Source organism: Salmo salar, chromosome ssa19, assembly GCF_905237065.1.
Source record: "Salmo salar chromosome ssa19, Ssal_v3.1, whole genome shotgun sequence".
Lineage (NCBI taxonomy): Eukaryota > Metazoa > Chordata > Actinopteri > Salmoniformes > Salmonidae > Salmo > Salmo salar.
In genome coordinates this window covers 528,652-550,821 of record NC_059460.1, presented here as the reverse complement: position 1 = coordinate 550,821, position 22,170 = coordinate 528,652, and the positions used below count along the sequence as shown (strand labels likewise).

Genomic DNA, 22,170 nt, shown 5'->3' with positions numbered 1-22,170 from the left:
ATGTTAGGAGAGTACATAGACAAAAATAATCACACAGCCATTTTCCAAGCAAGGACATGTGTCAATAAAACCCAAAACACAGCTAAATGAAGCACTAACCCTTTGACGATCTTCATCAGATGACACTCCTAGGACATTATGTTACACAATACATGTATGTTTTGTTCGATAAAGTTCATATTTATATCCAAAAACAGCATTTTACATTGGCGTGTGATGTTCAGAAAATGTATTCCCACCAAAACTTTCGGTGAATGTGCACATCAATTTACAAAAATACTCATCATAAACGTTGACAAAATATAGAACAATTATTTAAAGAATTATAGATCGACTACTCCTGGATGCAACCGCTGTGTCAGATTTTAAAATAGCTTTACGGAGAAAGCACATTTTTCAATATTCTGAGTACATAGCTCGCCATCATAGCAAGCTATACAGACACTCGCCAAGTTCGGGGTCACCTAAACTCAGAATTAGTATTATAAATATGCTCTTACCTTTTCTGATCTTCGTCAGAATGCACTCCCAGGACTGCTACTTCCACAAGAAATGTTGTTTTTCTTCGAAATAATCCATATTTATAAATATGCGGAATTCCTGTTCTTTTTTTGAAGATTTCTCACAAAACAAGCGTATCTCTGTGAAATGTCAACGGAGCACTGATCGCACATCCAGTTTTTTATTTTCAAAGGCTTTTACATTTAATTCAGCTCGTGTCATGGTAATTAAGCTTTTTGCAACCCGGAAAAACTACTTTGAAAACGACCACCACAACATGTAAAATCCTCAAAAGTTGCTGTAAGAAAGCTGCACCGCTCTGTCAACGGCGCTCTGTGCTCGTTATAGGATGTATTGTGTTACATTTACATTTACATTACATTTACATTTAAGTCATTTAGCAGACGCTCTTATCCAGAGCGACTTACAAATTGGTGCATTCACCTTATGATATCCAGTGGAACAACCACTTTACAATAGTGCATCTAAATCTTTTAAGGGGGGGGGGTTAGAAGGATTACTTTATCCTATCCTAGGTATTCCTTAAAGAGGAATTACGAAATCTGACATATACTGTTAATGAAATGTTAGAGAAAGACCCCATGGAACGATTCAGAACATGAATAATTTGTCTTTGTAAAATGTATTTACCAAGTGAAATGTCATCACCAAAGCTTGTTTTCACCCACTCTGGGTAGAGTGTGTGGACACCCTACCCTACCTATAGTTATTGCACACACCTCCACAAAAACACAGTGAAGGGAGTTACAGAAACGGGTCTGTCCTCTCCATAACATTGAACTAATCATGAACTGCTATATCTCTACAGTATACATTTTTAACACATTTCCTGCCCTAAGAAATAGCAGTAGCTGAATTGGATAGAGTTGGTGGTTGGTGCTAGTGAAGTCGACGCCACACCTGTGTCCCTTAACTTGTTTTTCCCCCTAGGTTCCTCTCTCAATAACGACGACCTCCACTCATCACTGTCAAACGCTCCCTGAAACACTTCAGTGAGCTGGCCTTTCTAATCGACCTGGCCCGGGTATCCTGGAAGGATATTGACCTCATCCCTTCAGTAGAGGATGCCTGGTTATTTTTTTTAAATGCCTTCCTCACCATCTTAAATAAGCATGCCCCATTCAAGAAATTTTGAACCAGGAACCGATCTAGCCCTTGGTTCTCTCCAGACCTGACTGCCCTTAACCAACACAAAAACATCCTGTGGCGTTCTGCATTAGCATCGAACAGCCCCCGTGATATGCAACTTTTCAGGGAAGTTAGAAACCAATATACACAGGCATTTAGAAAAGCCAAGGCTAGCTTTTTCAAGCAGAAATTTGCTTCCTGCAACATAAACTAAAAAATGTTCTGGGACACTGTAAAGTCCTTGGAGAATAAGAGCACCTCCTCCCAGCTGCCCACTGCACTGAGGATAGGAAACTCTGTCACCACCGATAAATCCACTATAATTGAGAATTTCAATAAGCATTTTTCTACGGCTGACCATGCTTTCCACCTGGCTACCCCTACCCCGGTCAACAGCACTACACCCCCCCACAGCAACTTGCCCAAGCCTTCCCCATTTCTCCTTCTCCCAAATCCAGTCAGCTGACGTTCTGAAAGAGCTGCAAAATAAGGGCCCCTACAAATCAGCCGGGCTAGACAATCTGGACCCTTTCTTTATAAAATTACCTGCCGAAATTGTTGCAACCCCTATTACTAGCCGGTTCAACCTCTCTTTCGTGTCGTCTGAGATTCCCAAAGATTGGAAAGCAGCTGCGGTCATCCCCCTCTTCAAAGGGGGGACACTCTTGACCCAAACTGCTACAGACCTATATCTATCCTACCCTGCCTCTCTAAAGCCAAGTCAACAAACAGATTACCGACCATTTCGAATCCCACCACACCTTCTCCGCTATGCAATCTGGTTTCAGAGCTGGTCATGGGTGCACCTCAGCCACGGTCAAGGTCCTAAACGATATCTTAACTGCCATCGATAAGAAACAATACTGTGCAGCTGTATTCATTGACCTGGCCAAGGCTTTCGAATCTGTCAATCACCACATCCTCATCGGCAGACTCAACAGCCTTGGTTTCTCAAATGATTGCCTCGCCTGGTTCACCAACTACTTCTCTGATAGACTTCAGTGTGTCAAATCGGAGGGCCTGTTGTCCGGGCCTCTGGCAGTCTCTATGGGGGTGCCACAGTGTTCAATTCTTGGGCCGACTCTTTTCTCTGTATACATCAATGATGTCGCTCTTGCTGCTGGTGAGTCTCTGATCCACCTCTACGCAGACAACACCATTCTGTATACTTCTGGCCCTTCTTTGGACACTGTGTTAACTACCCTCCAGACGAGTTTCAATGCCATACAACTCTCCTTCCGTGGCCTCCAACTGCTCTTAAATACAAGTAAAACTAAATGCATGCTCTTCAACCGATCGCTGCCTGCACCTGCCCGCCCGTCCAGCATCACTACTCTGAACAGTTCTGACTTAGAATATGTGGACAACTACAAATACCTAGGTGTCTGGTAAGACTGTAAACTCTCCTTCCAGACTCACATCAAACATCTCCAATCCAAAGTTAAATCTAGAACTGGCTTCCTATTTCGCAACAAAGCATCTTTCACTCATGCTGCCAAACATACCAAACATACGTAAAACTGACCATCCTACCGATCCTCGACTTCGGCGATGTCATTTACAAAATAGCCTCCAATACCCTACTCAATAAATTGGATGCAGTCTATCACAGTGCCATCCGTTTTGTCACCAAAGCCCCATATACTACCCACCACTGCGACCTGTACGCTCTCGTTGGCTGGCCCTCGCTTCATACTCGTCGCCAAACTCACTGGCTCCAGGTCATCTACAAGACCCTGCTAAGTAAAGTTCCCCCTTATCTCAGCTCGCTGGTCACCATAGCAGCACCCGCCTGTAGCACGCGCTCCAGCAGGTATATCTCTCTGGTCACCCCCAAAGCCAATTCCTGGAAACACTTATCTCTCTCACTAGCTTTAAGCACCAGCTGTCAGAGCAGCTCACAGATTACTGCACCTGTACATAGCACTTCTATAATTTAGCCCAAACAACTACCTCTTCCCCTACTGTATTTATTTATTTATTTTGCTCCTTTGCACCCCATTATTTCTATTTCTACTTTGCACTTTCTTCCACTGCAAATCTACCATTCCAGTGTTTTACTTGCTATATTGTATTTACTTTGCCACCATGGCCTTTTTCGCCTTTACCTCCCTTATCTCACTTAATTTGCTCACTTTGTATATAGACTTATTTTTCTACTATATTATTGACTGTATGTTTGTTTATTCCATGTGTAACTGTGTGTTGTTGTATGTGTCAAACTGCTTGCTTTATCTTTTCCAGGTCGCAATTGTAAATGAGTGCTTGTTCTCAACTTGCCTACCTGGTTAAATAAAGGTGAAATAAAAAAAAATAAAAAATAAAACAATAGCCACGCTGTTCTTGGCTCTCAAAACAGGATAAGTGAGGTAGCTGGGCGGAGGGCCTGCTTGCCTTGAGAAAACCAAAGACCCGACCTACTTTTCTTCTTCCTTTGCCTTCCCGCTTTCAAACAAACACCCAGCCAGTGTGTGGTTACCACCTGTCATTGTGAGAGAATATCTCTCTGTCAGTACATAGCCATTGTGGCCTAACCTCTTCTTGTGGCCTTTTCTCTAAGCCTAGTGGTGCATTAACACAGCCAATCCAGCCCCCTCTCCTCAGCCTCCTCCCCAGGCAAAGGGTTCAATCTCTAGGCTTACGTCATGCTGGTTTTGTCTCCTTAAGGGAAACGGTGAGTAAAATAAGTAAGTAAACAGCGAGTCAGTTTATGGCTGTGCACATACAGTATATGGCATTCTTCGTCCAATCATATAAGCCTATAAAGACTGGTAGAAGAGGGGGTGGCTTAATGATTCACCCTGTCAAATTCGTCCAGGAACTAGAGTCATTGAAACTGAAAAATTTAAAGTGGACATTACTCCCTCTATTTCATGTGATATTTTGACCATAAAATTCAGTGAGAGGAGTAGATTGGCTGGTAGTTGAGGTATCATATGCTATACCGTTTCCTTCCCCTGCCCTTCGGACTCTTTTCAGTCTACAGACTCCACTCCTTTTGAGAACCCATTGGAGCTGAAATAGGTGTTGGGCATTCTATGTTTTTTACTCTTGCATTCTGAGAGTGAAAGGGAGGAAGCGCTAGGGGGAAATTACGGGTGGTCGGTCTAATGACAGGCCCGGTTCCTCCTGGAGCTCCACACAGACCGGTAGGGGAGGCTCTTTGACTATTATCCTTATGTCCTCGGTCACCTAAGCTAAAGTTAAGCCTAATTTTATGAGTAACCAGACAATGTTTATTGATTATAATGTGGGTTTAGCAAAGTATTGATTGTTGATGAAATGCAAACGAGAAGAGACGTATGTGAGTTTGCGGTCGCACGCCGTCAATTGGTTTGTGTGTGCTAAACCTATTGTTGTGTGTTGCCCAGTATATACAGTGAGGGAAAAAAGTATTTGACCCCCTGCTGATTTTGTACGTTTGCCCACTAACAAAGAAATGATCCGTCTATAATTTTAATGGTAGGTTTATTTGAACAGTGAGAGACAGAATAACAACAAAAAAATCCTGAAAAACGCATGTCAAAAATGTTATAAAATGATTTGCATTTTAATGAGGGAAATAAGTATTTGACCCCTCTGCAAAACATGACTTGGTACTTGGTGGCAAAACCCTTGTTGGCAATCACAGAGGTCAAACGTTTCTTGTAGTTGGCCACCAGGTTTGCACACATCTCAGGAGGGATTTTGTCCCACTCCTCTTTGCAGATCTTCTCCAAGTCATTAAGGTTTCGAGGCTGATGTTTGGCAGCTCCCTCTGCAGATTTTCTATGGGATTAAGGTCTGGAGACTGGCTAGGCCACTCCAGGACCTTAATGTGCTTCTTCTTGAGCCACTCCTTTGTTGCCTTGGCCATGTGTTTTGGGTCATTGTCATGCTGTAATACCCATCCACGACCCATTTTCAATGCCCTGGCTGAGGGAAAGAGGTTCTCACCCAAGATTTGACGGTACATGGCCCCGTCCATCGTCCCTTTGATGCGGTGAAGTTGTCCTGTCCCATTAGTAGAAAAACACCCCCAAAGCATAATGTTTCCACCACCATGTTTGATGGTGGGGATGGTGTTCTTTGGGTTATAGGTAGCATTCCTCCTCCTCCAAACACGGCGAGTTGAGTTGATGCCAAAGAGCTCCATTTTGGTCTCCTCTGACCACAACACTCTCACCAAGTTGTCCTCTGAATCATTCAGATGTTCATTGGCAAACTTCAGACGGGCATGTATATGTGCTTTCTTGAGCAGGGGGACCTTGCGGGCGCTGCAGGATTTCAGTCCTTCACGGCGTACTGTGTTACCAATTGTTTTCTTGGTGACTATGGTCCCAGCTGCCTTGAGATTATTGACAAGATCCTCCCGTGTTGTTCTGGGCTGATTCCTCACCGTTCTCATGATAATTGCAACTCCACGTGGTGAGATCTTGCATGGAGCCCCAGGACAAGGGAGATGGCAGTTATTTTGTGTTTCTTCCATTTGCGAATAATCGCACCAACTGTTGTCACCTTCTCACCAAGCTGCTTGGCGATGGTCTTGTAGCCCATTCCAGCCTTGTGTAGGTCTACAATCTTGTCCCTGACATCCTTGGAGAGCTCTTTGGACTTGGCCATGGTGGAGAGTTTGGAATCTGATTGATTGATTGCTTCTGTGGACAGGTGTCTTTTATACAGGTAACAAACTGAGATTAGGAGCACTCCCTTTAAGAGTGTGCTCCTAATCTCAGCTCGTTACCTGTATAAAAGACACCTGGGAGCCAGAAATCTTTCTGATTGAGAGGGGGTCAAATACTTATTTCCCTCATTAAAATGCAAATGAATTTATAACATTTTTGACATGCGTTTTTCTGGATTTTTTTGTTGTTATTCTGTCTCTCACTGTTCAAATAAACCTACCATTAAAATTATAGACTGATCATTTCTTTGTCAGTGGGCAAACGTACAAAATCAGCAAGGGATCAAATACTTTTTTTCCCTCACTGTAACTTTATTCATGTATTTATGATGAGGAAGTACAAATGTTATGTAATTATTTTTGACGATTAAATCGTGAGGGTTAAGCTTCAATGTAGATGCTTACCTTGTTATCCTTGTTTATTGAAAAGGGTTTTGTTCATTTCCTGGTCTGAGAATTGATGGGGAAATGGGGTGCATTGAGCGCATACTTAATGAATGGTATAGGTAATGCGGTAGCTTATCCCGTGGGACGTACATGTTTATATCCCAGGTTGTATTTATGCTTAAAAGCATGTGTGGCACCTTTATTGATATGTGTGCTGGTAGTAATTAATGTGATTTCGTTTTTTTTATACTAAACAAATATTAATGAAACATGTAACAATTTCTGCAATTTTACTGAGTTAAAGTTCATGTAAGGAAATCAGTCAATTGAAATAAATTCATTTGACCCTAATCTATGGATTTCACATGACTTGGAATACAGATATGCATCTGTTGGTCCCAGATAAAAAAAATTAAAAGTAGGGGAGTGGATCAGAAATCCAGTCCATATCTGGTGTGACCAGCATTTGCCTCATGCAGTGTAACACCTCTTCTTCGCATAGAGTTGATCAGGCTGTTGATTGTGGTTAAGGAATGTTGTCCCACTTTTCTTCAATGACTGTGCGAAGTTGATGGATATTGGCGGGAACTGGAACACGCTGTAGTACACGTCGATCCAGAGCATCACACATGTGCTCAATGGGTGACATGTCTGGTGAGTATGCAGGCCATGGAAGAACTGGGACTTTTTCAACTTCCAGGAATTGTGTACAGATCCTTGCGACATGGGGCCGTGAATTATCATGCTGAAACATGAGGTGATGGCGGCGGATGAATGGCACGGCAATTCAAATTTCAAATCAAATGTATTTTTATATAGCCCTTCGTACATCAGCTGATATTCTCAAAGTGCTGTACAGAAACCCAGCCTAAAACCCCAAACAGCAAGCAAAGCATGTGAAAGAAGCACGGTGGCTAGGAAAAACTCCCTAGGAAAAACTCCCTAGAAAGGCCAAAAACCTAGGAAGAAACCTAGAGAGGAACCAGGCTATGAGCGGTGGCCAGTCCTCTTCTGGCTGTGCAGGGTGGATATTATAACAGAACATGGTCAAGATGTTAAAATGTTAAAATGTTCATAAATGACCAGCATGGTCAAATAATAATAATCATAGTAGTTGTCGAGGGTGCAACAAGCACGTCCGGTGAACAGGTCAGGGTTCCATAGCCGCAGGCAGAACAGTTGAAACTGGAGCAGCAGCACGGCCAGGTGGACTGGGGACAGCAAGGAGTCATCATACCAGGTAGTCCTGAGGCATGGTCCTAGGGCTCAGGTCCTCCGAGAGAAAGACAGAAAGAGAGAATTAGAGAGAGCATATTTAAATACACACAGGACACCGGATAAGACAAGAGAAATACTCCAGATGTAACAGACTGACCCTAGCCCCCCGACACATAAACTACTGCAGCATAAATACTGGAGGCTGAGACAGGAGGGATCAGAAGACACTGTGGCCCCATCCGATGATACCCCCGGACAGGGCCAATTGGCCTCAGGATCTCGTCACGGTATCTCTGTGCATTCAAATTGCCATTGATAAAATGCAATTGTATTTGTTGTCCGTAGGTTATGCCTGCTCATGACATAATCCCACCGCCACCCTGGGGAACTCTATTCACAACGTTGACATCAGCAAACCGCTTGCCCACACGATGCCATACACGTGGTCTGCGGTTGTGAGGCCGGTTGGACGTACTGCCAAATTCTTTAAAACGACATTGCTTATGGTAGAGAAATTAACATAACATTTTCTGGCAACAGACCTGGTGGACATTCCTGCATTCAGCATGCCTATTGCACTCTCCCTCAAAACTTGAGACATCTGTGACATTGTGTTCTGTGACAAAACTGCTAATTTTAGTGGTCTTTTATTGTCCCCAGCACAAGGTGCACTTGTGTAATTATCATGCTGTTTAATCAGCTTCTTTATATGCCACACATGTCAGGTGGATGGATTATCTTGGCATAGGAGAAATGCTCTCTAACAGGAATGTAAACAAATTTGTGCACAATATTTGAGAGAAAAAGCTTTTGGTATGTATGGAAAACTTCTGGGTTCTTTTAGAGATTCTGAGCTGAAGCTCAGGAAACATGAGACCAACACTTTACATGTTGCGTTTATATTTTTGTTCAGAATATATATTGTAAGGTTTCGGCAGCTGTATCAATTCTTAAACTTCTAAATTAAAAGCCTCATTTTGGCCAAAAAAATCCAGCGACTTTGTCAGCCTCCTCACTGTTAAAATCCAACCGCTGTTTGGACGTTGCTCTAATTGGCTAAAAAGCACCATTGGCAACAGTTAAATTGTGAATATGGTCTCCTCTGAAAGTAGGCTACACTTTTGTTACTCATTAACGTTCTATGATTGATGATATTACACTGTGACATGAAAAGGGTTGGCTTAAAGTAATCTCCAGATTTCTATAAAATATGACCTATAATGAATTACAATGGGTGCACTATTCACATACACTAACTGTTCAATAGATAATCTGGCTGATGGAGAGATGTGATGGAGAGTGTTTTTGGTGGCAATCAGCTTTGAAATCAGAATCTTTTGCGTTATGGTTTGCATATCATCACAAACAAAGTACTACAGGTAGTGAATCGATGTTAGTTTCAGTTGTAAGCTAATTATCTTCAAGCATTGCAAAGTGTTGTAGCGTGCATGAACATTGTTTTGCAAACAGTAATTAAGTTTCAAAATGTAGACATGCCTTGTCGCATTATTCAGTTGTGTTAATTTCTGTGCAGCATGAGTAGGGAGCTAACGTGATGCAGCTTAGACTCCCAGTGCAGGCTAGGAATTAGTAAGTAGAACAGGCACTGTGCACGCCGTGTGCTGTAGGGGGACAGCAGCTGCGTTGATGGACAGAGTTGATCTGTGAGACACATTTTCACAGAAGTACCGAAAGTAACCAAAATTCTAGTACGGAACCATTTTTCATGTTCTAGTATTGAAAAATTGTTGGCACCCTTGAAAAACATGAGCAAAAAAGACTATAAAATACAGTGCATTTGGAAAGTATTCAGACCCCTTGACTTTTTCCACATTTTGTTATGTTACAGCCTTATTCTAAAATGTAGTAAATATTTGTTTCCCCTCATCAATCTACACATTACCCCATAATGACAAAGCAAAAACAGGTTTTTAAAAATGTTTGCAAAAAAAAATACAAAAAATATATTACATTTACATAGTTTGTCAAAAGTTCAAGGGTTTTTCTTTATTTTTACTCTTTTCTACATTGTAGAATAACAGTGAAGACATAACATATATGGAATCATGTAGTAACTAAAAAAGTGTTAAACAAATTCTTCAAAGTTGCCACCCTTTGCCTTGATGACAGCTTTGCACACTCTTAGCACGCTTCATGTGGTAGTCACCTGGAATGCATTTCAATTAACAGGTGTGCCTTGTTGAAAGTTAATTTGTGGAATTTCTTTCCTCCTTAATGCGTTTGAGCCAATCAGTTGTTGTGACAAGGTAGGGGTGGTATACAGAAGATAGCCCTATTTGGTAAAAAAACAAGTCCGTATTATGGAGGAAACAGCTCAAATGCGCAAAGAGAAACGAAGTCCATCACTACTTTGAAAGTTTCTTCAAGTGCAGTCTCAAAAACCCTGCGCCATTCGGGCTCCTGAGTGGCGCACCGGTCTAAGGCACTGGATCTCAGTGCTATAGGCGGTACTACAGACCCTGGTTTGATTCCAGGCTGTATCACAACCGGCCGTGATTGGGAGTCCCGTAGGGCGGAGCACAATTGGCCCAGCGGTAGGCTGTCATTGTAAATAAGAAGTTGTTCTTTACTGACTTGCCTAGTTAAATAAAGGTTACATAAAAAAAAATAATCAAGGACAACAACCACCCGAGCCACTGCCTGTTCATCCCGCTACCATCCAGAAGGTGAGGTCAGTTCCGGTGCATCAAAGCTGGGACCGAGAGATTGAAAACCAGCTTCTATCTCAAGGCCATCAGACTGTTAAACAGCCATCACTAACACAGAGAGGCTGCTGCCTACATACCGACTGGAAATCATTGGCCACTTTAATAAATGGGTCACTAGTCACTTGAAATAATGCCACTTTATAATGTTTACATATCTTGCATTACTCATCTCATATGTATATACTGTATTTTATACAATTTATTGCATCTTGCCTATGCCGCTCTGTCATTGCTCATCCATATATTTATATGTATATATTCTTATTCCATTCCTTTACTTTGATTTTTGTGTATTAGTTAGTTGTTGTGGAATTGTTAGATTACATGTTAGATATTGCTACACTGTCGGAACTACAAGCAGGCGCATTTCGCTACACTCGCAATAACATCTGCTAACAATGTGTATGCGACCAATAAAAACCGACCCACCCTCTGGAGAGCCCTGCGGTTGCGGGCGGTGCAGTTGCCGTACCAGACGGTGATGCAGTTGCCGTACCAGACGGTGATACAGCCCGACAGGATTCTCTCAATTGTGCATCTGTAAAAGTTTGAGGGTTTTAGATTCCAAGACAAATTTCTTCAGCCTCCCAAGGTTGAAGAGGCGCTGTTGTGCCTTCTTCACCACACTGTCTGTGTGGGTGGACCATTTCAGTTAGTCAGTGATGTGTATGCCAAGGAACTTGAAGCTTTCCACCTTCTCCACTGCAGTCCCATCGATGTGGATAGGGGCTTGCTCCCTCTGCTGTTTTCTGAAATCCACGATCAGCTCCTTTGTTTTGTTGACGTTGGGTGAGAGGTTATTTCCCTGGCACCACACTCCCAAGGCCCTCACCTCCTCCGCGGTCTGAGGTCCTTAAGGACATTCAGAGACTTGTCCCGAAGCCACTCCTATGTTGTCTTGGCTGTGTGCTTAGGGTTGTTGTCCTGTTGTAAGGCGAACCTTCACCCCAGTCTGAGGTCCTGAGCGCTCTGAACCAGGTTTTCATCAAGTATCTCTTTGTACTTTGCTCCGTTCATCTTTCCCTCGATCCTGACTAGTCTCCCAGTCCATGCCGCTGAAAAACATTCTTGCAGCATGATGCTGCCACCACCGTGGTCCACCGCAGGGATGGTGCCAGGTTTCCTCCCGACGTGACACTTGGCATTCAGGGAAAAGAGTTCAATCTTGGTTTCATCAGACCAGAGAATCTTGTTTCTCATGGCCTGGGAGTCTTTTAAGAGGCTTTTGGCAAACTCCAAGCGGGCTGTCATGTGCCTTTTACTGAGGAGTGGGTTCTGTCTGGCCATGCTACCATAAAGGCCTGATTGGTGGAGTGCTGTAGAGATGGTTGTCCTTCTGGAAGGTTCTCCCATCTCCACAGAGGAACTCTGGAGCTCTGTCAGAGTGACCATCAGGTTCTTGGGCACCTCCCATATCAGGATGCACCTGAGCTCAATTTCGAGTCTCATAGCAAAGGGTCTGAATACTTATGTAAATAAGGTATTTATTTTTATTTGAAATAAAACTGCTAACATTTCTAAGAACCTGTTTTCCCTTTGTCATTATGGGGTATTGTGTGTATATAGAGGGATTTTGAAAATATTTTTAATCAATTTTAGAATAAGGGATGGGGTCTGAATTCCTTATGAATGCACTATATGTTATTCAAGTACTGACCTATATTGTATGCTTGTGACGATTCAAATGTTTAAGATACGGCTACATCGTTCCGCAGACCCCAAACCGATCCAAATGTATCAAGCATTGGTCAGCAAATGTATTCAAACATTACGAATCACAGATTCACTGAAATGTGTTTTGCTCATATGACTTTCTTCCTTCTGAAAATACCTCATCTTTTGTGACAACTGATCAATCAATCAATCAATCAACCAAATGTATTTATAAAACGCGTTTTTACATCAGCTGATGTCACAAAGTGCTATACAGAAACCCAGTTTAAAACCCTAAACAGCAAGCCATGCAAATGTAGAACTGATGCGTCCCCTCCTTCAGTGTAGAACTAAGCATGTAATTGTGTTGACAGTCAATGACCTGCAAGTTATTTTTCATGCTGACCAACCCCAGGGAATATCATTAGCCTTGTCAAACTGCTCACTGTGCCCAGCTTCACACGTTGACCAACGCGAGGTATGAGGCCTGTTCCTGATTTTGCACATCTGCGTGGCACCTTAAGCATTCAAATGCCAAAATGGCTTGCGCGATGTTCGACGAGCAGGTGTTCACATACTTTTGGTCATGTAGTGTATGTCACAACAGGTAAAAATGTGTCATGACAGTGTAATGACAAAGTTGTCAGCTGTTATGACGTATTATGACATGGTTATGACCGTGTTATGATGTTGGTTGTCAAGTAACGTTTTTTTACCTGTTTGTCAGCAAGTCTGTCAGCAAAGTTACAGCTAGGAAAAAAGTAGGGTGTAACATTCAAACTGGTATACAATACAGCCTACAGTATGTAGTCATCACCTCTCAACTGGGTGTGTTTACTGTTCGTTAGCTAATACATACAGTCCACCCACATATCAGCTACTGTACCAGCCCTCATACTGCTATTTTTAATCACCTGTTAATGATTTCTCAATTTAAACGATGTCCACTTAACTCTCTCTCTGTCCCAGATACTTTGGACCACTATTGTGAAGTTATAGGATTCCCAACTTGATCTAATAAGATTACTAAAATGTTCCTATTTCCCTCCTGTAGCAGAACGAGGTGACGGATAGTGCCTACCTGGGCTCGGAGAGCACCTACAGCGAGTGTGAGATGTTCACCGACGAAGACACGGGAGCCCTAGTCCAGCCAGAGATGCACGAGGATGTGGAGACGGACAGTGGCATCGACGCAACGCTGCACGACCCCGAGGACAGCCACAACAGGTCAGTTCTGACCTACTTAAGCCTCTTTACTCCATGTGGAGCATAGGGCTGCAAGTCCTTTGCGTTTTTCTCTGCTTCTCCTCAGGAGATAGTCACTCCTGACCGTGACCTCTAACCTTAACCCGACCCCTTAACCCGACCCACATACCGTTGACCAAAGTCAAACCCTAACCCCATACACCTTCCCCTCCTACTTAGAACTACCATAAACATTAACCTTGAGGTAATGTTTTAATGACATCTGTAGCTAAGTCGAGGTGAATCAGTTGAGGCAGAAGTGGGTCAAAACTATTAGTGATGCGCGGGTTGACTCATGTCCCGTGGTTATATCCACGGGAAGGGCAGGTTTAGGGTCATGAAATATGGTGTGGATGAAGGGCGGATGTGTGGCGGGCAGCTTGAATAGAGAAAACAATATAGAAAAAATACAAATGTAAAATTCTTGTGCAATTTTATCTATAGGCTACATTGACATTTATCTTTAATTGTTTTTAGGCTATCTGGCATTAGTGCATAAGAGTATAAGCTTTAGTGCTTTTGGGAAAGGGCAGAAAAAGTCAATGTTGATCCACTGAGGCAAATGGGACAATGTCAGAGTTTAATTCAGTAAGAGAAAAGCTACGAAATGGAGAGTTGAAAATAATGAGAAGGCAGGGCCGTAAAAGTAATGTTTGCGAAAGATTTGGTGAAGTGGTAAAATAGTATGATAGCAGTTGTTGTTTGTGTGTGATTATTGCGAGGTGCTATACAGATTCGACAGTCACAAGACAGGGCCTTCAAATAGGCCTATGGCACATAAAGGGAACTGTAGCCTACTATTCAGATGGGAAACTGAAATCTAGACACTGACATTAGGGCTGTAACCTTTCACATAGCCTGCAGAATTAAGCATTTCTTGCAGTAACATTATATACCAAATGTGACCAGTTTCAAGAAGCTAGGCGTATGTCGCGCGTCACTACTTCACAGGAGAGGCATTTGAACGTCTTTTTCATTTTTTTTTTATCAAAATGCATTTTTTGGGAGAAATACCTTCTAGAACATGTGAACTTTCATGTGTCTTAAAACTTCTTTGGGGTAGGGGGCAGTATTTTGACGTCCGGATGAAAAGCAGAAAAGCGTGCCTGTAGTAAACTGCCTGCTACTCAGGCCCAGAAGCTAAGATATGCATATTATTAGTAGATTTGGATAGAAAACACTCTGAAGTTTCTAAAACTGTTTGAATGATGTTTGTGAGTATAACAGAACTCATATTGCAGGCAAAAACCTGAGAAAAATCCAAACAGGAATTGTGGAAATCTGAGGTTGTAGTTTTTCAAGTGATTGCCTATCTCATATACAGTGTCTGTGGGGTTATTTTGCACTTCCTAAGGCTTCCACTAGATGTCAACTGTCTTTAGAACGTTGTTTCATGCTTCTACTGTGAATGGGGAGAGAATAAGAGCTCTTGGAATCAGATGACTGAGAAAATGACATGAGCTCAATCGCGCGCACTACCGTGAGAGTTAGGTGTGTTCCTTTTCATTTCTGAAGACAAAGGAATCGTCCGGTTGGAATATTATGGAAGATTTATGATAAAAACATCCTAAAGATTGATTCTATACATCGTTTGACATGTTTCTACAAACTGCAATATAACTTTTTTGACTTTTCGTCTGAACTTACTGCGCGAGCACAGTGCGTTTGGATTACTCGACTGAACGCGTGAACAAAAAGGAGGTATTTGGACATAAATATGGACTTTATCGAAACAAAACAAACATTTATTGTGGAACTGGGATTCCTGGGAGTGCATTCCGATGAAGATCATCAAAGGTAAGTGAATATTTATAATGCTATTTGTGACTTCTGTTGACTCCAAAATGGCAGGTATCTGTATGGCTTGTTTGATGTCTGAGCGCTGTACTCAGATTATTGCAAAGTTTGCTTTCGCCGTAAAGCTTTTGGCGTACACGCCAATGTAAAATGGGGTTTTTGGAAATAAATATGAACTTTGTCAAGCAAAACATATATGTATTGTGTAACATGAAGTCCTATGAGTGCCATCTGATGAAGATCATCAAAGGTTAGTGATTAATTTTAGCTGTATTTCTGTTTTTTGTGACGCCTCTCCTTGCTTGGAAAATGGCTGTGTGGTTTTTCTTGTCTAGGTGCTGTCCTAACATAATCTAATGCTATGCTTTCGCCGTAAAGCCTTTTCGAAATCGGACACTGTGGTTGGATTAACGAGAAGATAATCTTTAAAATGGTGTATAATACTTGTATGTGTGAGAAATTTGAATTATGAGATTTTTGATGAATTTGGCGCTTTGCTATTTCACTGGCTGTTGGCGAGGTGTGACGCTACCGTCCCACATACCCCAGAGAGGTTTTAATAACAAACTTGTATTCCATCTGTAAATACGAATGCAATTGTTAAATTACGAGCCTAGTTGGTTTAGCCACGAAAAAAGACAGGAATCTTCCCGCTCGCCATTATTGGCTGTGCTAATGGATGGGCTGCGCTAATGGATGGGCTGGACATGCCGGGTGATGAGTTTGGATTGGTCTGTCATGTAGCATGCTTCTGTCTAACGTGAGCTGTTTCGTATGTGTTGATAATCCTTTGTACCGCATGTGCACATGTTCTGTATTTCATGAACATGTGCACATGTCTAGACAATATTGGCCCATCCACTTAGCTAGATGTGGCTGGGGGGTGGTTATAGCATTTCGTTCACATGACCCATCAATTTGACAAGTGTGTCTGGGTAAACGTCATCTAATAATTATCTAGACACTTTTTGTTTTTGATATTGCTACTATGCAAATATGCAAGTAACCATTTCACTGTACCGTTTACACCTTCTGTATCTTGCGCATGTGACAAAATAAACATACATTTTGTATGATTTAGTCTGTGTTTACCAGACAGTAATGTGAAGAACAACATTACCTGCACCAAAGTTAGGTTAGGATAAAGGCCAAAAGTGCATGGAGTTTTTTCTTCCTGTAGGCTACTTTTACCACTTTTAGTCGTGAAAGATTTGGTTGTTAACTACACTACTCGCTCTGTTTAACACATGGATTCACATGTGAATTCTTAACTTCTCTAGGGCCGGCGGGACGAAATCGTCCCACCTACGTAACAGCCAGTGGAATCCTGTGGCGCGTTATTCAAATACCTTAGAAATGCTATTACTTCAATTTCTCAAACATATGACTATTTTACACCATTTTAAAGACAAGACTCTCGTTTACAACGAAAGTAAAACATTAGATTATGTCAGCAGAGTACCCAGCCAGAAATAATCAGACACCCATTTTTCAAGATAGCATATAATGTCACAAAAACCCAGAAGACAGCTAAATGCAGCACTAACCTTTGATGATCTTCATCAGATGACACACCTAGGACATTATGTTATACAATACATGCATGTTTTGTTCAATCAAGTTCATATTTATATCAAAAACCAGCTTTTTACATTAGCATGTGACGTTCAGAACTAGCATACCCCCTGCAAACTTCCGGTGAATTTACAAAAAAATTACTAAATTACTCACGATAAACGTTCACAAAAAGCATAACAATTATTTTAAGAATTATAGATACAAAACTCCTCTATGCACTCGATATGTCCGATTTTAAAAGAGCTTTTCGGTGAAAGCACATTTTGCAATATTCTCAGTAGATAGCCCGGCATCACAGGGCTAGCTATTTAGACACCCAGCAAGTTTAGCACTCACCAAAGTCAGATTTACTATTAGAAAAGTTTGATTACCTTTGGTGTTCTTCGTCAGAATGCACTCCCAGGACTTCTACTTCAATAACAAATGTTGGTTTGGTCCAAAATAATCCATTGTTATATCCAAATAGCGGCGTTTTGTTCGTGCGTTCAAGACACTATCCGAAAGGGTAAATAAGGGTGACGAGCATGGCGCATTTCGTGACAGTATTTTTTCTAAATATTCCATTACCGTACTTCGAAGCATGTCAACCGCTGTTTAAAATCAATTTTTATGCCATTTTTCTCGTAAAAAAGCGATAATATTCCGACCGGGAATCTGCATTTAGGTAAAAAGAGGAAAGAAAATAAAGCACGGGGTAGACTCATGCACGTGCCTAAGCCCATTGTCCTCTGATCGGCCACTTGCCAAAAGCGTAAATGTGTTTCAGCCTGGGGCTGCCTCGATATCATTCAGCTTTTTCCCGGGCTCTGAGAGCCTATGGGAGCCGTAGGAAGTGTCACGTTACAGCAAAGATCCTCAGTCTTCAATAAAAAGAGCCAAGATGAACAACAACTTGTCAGACAGGCCACTTCCTGTAAGGAATCTTCTCAGGTTTTTGCCTGCCATATGAGTTCTGTTATACTCACAGACACCATTCAAACAGTTTTAGAAACTTTAGGGTGTTTTCTATCCAAAGCCAATAATTATATGCATATTCTAGTTACTGGGCAGGAGTAGTAACCAGATTAAATCGGGTACGTTTTTTATCCGGCCGTGTCAATACTGCCCCCTACCCCCAACAGGTTAATGAGATGGTTGGCGCTAAAGCTTAAGAGGGTGTGAACGATGCTGAATGGGTGTAGACAAAGAAGGGCTCTCCAGTAGGTGTACCAAAAGATTCAAGGGGCATTTTCTCAAAAGTGGGGTAACAAGTTTATCAACTTTCAAAGCAGAATTACTTTCCCATTGTTCCTCAACTGCAGTGTACAATATACAATTTTCTAGCTCTTGAGTCTCTACTTTTATCCAATGTAAAACACACCATTTAAAATGTTGCTACATAGGACCAAATCCAGGTTGTGGGTCACAAATGTATATTTTGACTCGGGAACAGGAGTGGAGAAATATGATTTATTTATTTCAGCATTTGAGAGAATGTAAATGCACAGTTAGGGACGTCTGTAGAGGTGCTATCTCTATCAGCGCGATAAAAAGTGGTATTTCAACCACATAAAATATGCATCCAAGCCGAACTGAAATATTATCAGAAACATGTTGGGTCATTTTCACAGCTTTCTATTTCGCTTTCAACTGGTCAAACTGTCATTTAGACCTTTTGCACAGAAAACCTTTTCCGTTCTTTTGGACGGTTATTGCATTTTCTCCTCTGTGCCTAAATGTCTTTCCTCCGCGAAAGAAGCAGAGATGAGTGAGAATTTACCGATGTCAACTAGATTGAAGCATTCATTCTATGGATTTATGACATTCTGGTGAGCAAGGGTTTATTTAGTCTTCTAGTGCAACATACAGTGCCTTCAGAAAGTATTCAGGCCCCTTGACTTTTTCCACATGTTACGTTACAGCCTTATTCTAAAATGAATTAAAAAAATAATAATCCTCAACAATCTAAACACAATACCCCATAATGACAAAGCGAAAACAGTTTATTTAAAAAAAAAATTGAACATTTACATAAGTATTCAGACCCTTTGCTATGACACTCGAAATTTAGCTCAGGTGCATCCTGTTTCCATTGATCATCCTTGAGATGTGTCAACAACTTGATTGGAGTCCACCTGTGAGTAATTCAATTGATTTGACACGATTTGGTAGCGCACAGACCTGTCTATATAAGGTCCCACGTTTAACAGTGCATGTCAGAGCAAAAACCAAGCAATGAGGTCGAAGAAATTGCCCGTAGATCTCCCGAGACAGGATTGTGTCGAGGCACAGATCTGGGGAAGGGTACCAAAAATGTCAGCAGCATTGAAGGTACACAGTGGCCTCCATTCTTAATTGGAAGAAGTTTGGAACCACCAAGACTCTTCCTATAGTTGGCCCGCCTGGCCAAACTGAGCATACTTATGTAAATGTGATATTTTTTATACATTTGCAAACATAAAAAAAAAAAAACGTTTCTGCTTTATCATTATGGGGTATTGTGTGTAGATTGATGAGGAAAAAAACAATTTCATCAATTTTAGAAAAAGGCTGTAACCTAACAAAATGTGGAAAAAGTCAAGGAGTCTGAATTCTGAAGGCACTGTATAATGACAGAAGAGAAGCTGCTTGTATCTAATTATAGACAGTTGATTAACAAATCGAGAGCTTGGGACTATAAGGTTCTATCTGCAAAGAGATGATTCTGATATAATTGGCTTTAAAGTTACAAACCCTCATTGGTTTGAATTGTGTCAGCAACTTTTATCTTGTTTTCTTTTAAACTTATTAACATAACTTATTTGACAAAAATGCAGATAGAACCGTATAGTCCTAAGCTCTCGAAATAGCCTACAAAGAAATCTGAAATTATAAACATATCTAAGTTACGCAGACATAATCCTGCACCACCTGTCAATAAATTGTTCTGCTGTCTCTGACTATAGGCTACAGTGCATTTTCTATATTAGAGGGTTACGGTTGTTTGCCAGCCTCAGATTTTCACTTTATCACATATAGTTGGCAGTTGCGGATGGGCTATTAGCAATTGAGGTGCGGGTGAACAAACGGCTTACCCACGCACCACTAAAAGCTGTCCTGAAACCACGATATCACTGCTCATCACTCAGGCACCAGGGTTTGCACTGTAACAGATAAAGTAAATGTATGAGGCCTTTGACTAAATACTAATGGTGACCAACTGGGAAAAGTCAAAGTAATACTAGCTCCAGCCATCACAGCCTATCTATCATCAAGCCTTTTTTTCACCTTTATTTAACCAGGTAGGCCAGTTGAGAACAAGTTCTCATTTACAACTGCGACCTGGCCAAGATAAAGCAAAGCAGTGTGACAAAAACAACAGCACAGAGTTACACATAAACAAACGTACAGTCAATTACACAATATAAAAAATATATGTACAGTGTGTGCAAATATAGAAGAGTAAGGAGGTAAGGCAATAAATAAGCCATGGAGGCGAAATAATTACAATTTAGCATTAACACTGGAGTGATAGATGTGCAGATGATGATGTGCAAGTAGAGATACTGGGGTGCAAAAGAGCAATAGGATAAGTAACAATATGGGGATGAGGTAGTTGGGTGTGCTATTTACAGATTGGCTGTGTACAGGTACAGTGATCGGTAAGCTGCTCTGACAGCTGATGCTTAAAGTTAGAGAGGAAGATATAAGACTCCTGCTTCGGTGAATTTTGCAATTCATTCCAGTCATTGGTAGCAGAGATCTGGAAGGAAAAAAAGGCGACCAAAGGAAGTGTTGGCTTTGGGGGTGACCAGTGAAATATACCTGCTGGAGTGCGTGCTACGGGTGGGTGTTGCTATGGTGACCAGTGAGCTGAGGTAAGGCGGGGCTTTACCTAGAATATACTTAGATGACCTGGAGCCAGTGGGTTTGGCGACGTATATGTAGTGAGGGCCATCCAACGAGAGCATACAGGTTGCAGTGGTGGGTAGTATATGGGGCTTTGGTGACAAAACGGATGGCACTGTGATAGACTACATACAGTTTGCTGAGTAGAGTGTTGGAGGCTATTTTGTAAATGACATCGCCAAAGTCAAGGATCGGTAGGATGGTCAGTTTTACGAGGATATGTTTGGCAGCATGAGTGAAGGAGGCTGTGTTGCGAAATAGGAAGCCAATTCTAGATTTAATTTTGGATTGGAGATGCTTAATGTGGGTCTGGAAGGAGAGTTTACAGTCTAACCAGACACCTAGATATTTGTAGTTGTCCACATTCTAAGTCAGAACCGTCCAGAGTAGTGATGCTAGTCGGGCGGGCGAGTGCGGGCAGCAATCGGTTGAAGAGCATGCACTTAGTTTTACTAGCTTTTAAGAGCAGTTGGAGGCCACGGAAGGAGTGTTGTATGGCATTGAAGCTCGTTTGGAGGTTTGTTAGCACAGTGTCCAAAGAAGGGCCAGATGTCTACAGAATGGTGTCGTCTGCGTAGAGGCGGATCAGAGATTCACCAGCAGCAAAAGCAACATCACTGATATATACCACTGATATTGTTTAGGACTGATATATATCACTGATATTGTTTAGGACCTTGAGCGTGGCTGAGGTGCACCCATGACCAGCTCTGAAACCAGATTGCATAGCGGAGAAGGTACGGTGGGATTCGAAATGGTCGATGACCTGTTTGTTAACTTGTCTTTAGAGGGGCAGGGTAGGATAGATATAGGTCTGTAACAGTTTGGGTCTAGAGTGTCTCCCCCTTTGAGGAGGGGGATGACCGCGGCAGCTTTCCAATCTTTAGGGTTCTCAGACGATACGAAAGAGAGGTTGAACAGACTAGTAATAGGGGTGGCAACAATTACGGTGGATAATTTTAGAAAGAGAGGGTCCAGGTTGTCTAGCCCAGCTGATTTGTAGGGGTCCTTATTTTGTAGCTCTTTCAGAACATCAGCTATATGGATTTGGGTGAAGGAGAAATGGGGACGGCTTGGGCAAGTTGCTGTGGGGGGTGCAGAGCTGTTTACTGGGGTAGGGGTAGCCAGGTGGAAAGCATGGCCAGCCGTAGAAAAATGCTTATTGAAATTCTCGACTATCTTAGATTTATCGGTGGTGACAGTGGTTCCTAGCCTCAGTGCAGTGGGCAGCTGGGAGGAGGTGCTCTCCATGGACTTTACAGTGTACCAGAACTTTTGGGAGTTTGTGTTACAGGATGCAAATTTGTTTGATAAAGCTAGCCTTTGCTTTCCTAACCGCCCGTGTATATTGGTTCCTAACTTCCCTGAATAGTTGCATATCGC

The 22,170-nt window shown here is 41.9% G+C and overlaps 1 protein-coding gene across 4 annotated transcripts in view; it reads left to right on the top strand.

The window, feature by feature from the left end:
- LOC106578252 (rab11 family-interacting protein 3) overlaps positions 1-22,170 on the top strand; it is a 140,126-nt gene that overhangs the window by 51,931 nt on the left and 66,025 nt on the right. For 3 of the 4 annotated variants that reach the window (XM_014156908.2, XM_014156909.2, XM_014156910.2), the window contains one exon: positions 13,355-13,527. In XM_014156908.2, the coding sequence (XP_014012383.1) occupies positions 13,355-13,527 (173 nt within the window). Of the gene's footprint in view, positions 1-3,905; positions 4,800-13,354; positions 13,528-22,170 lie in introns of those variants that run through there. The other variant, XM_045701951.1, reaches the window with a different exon arrangement.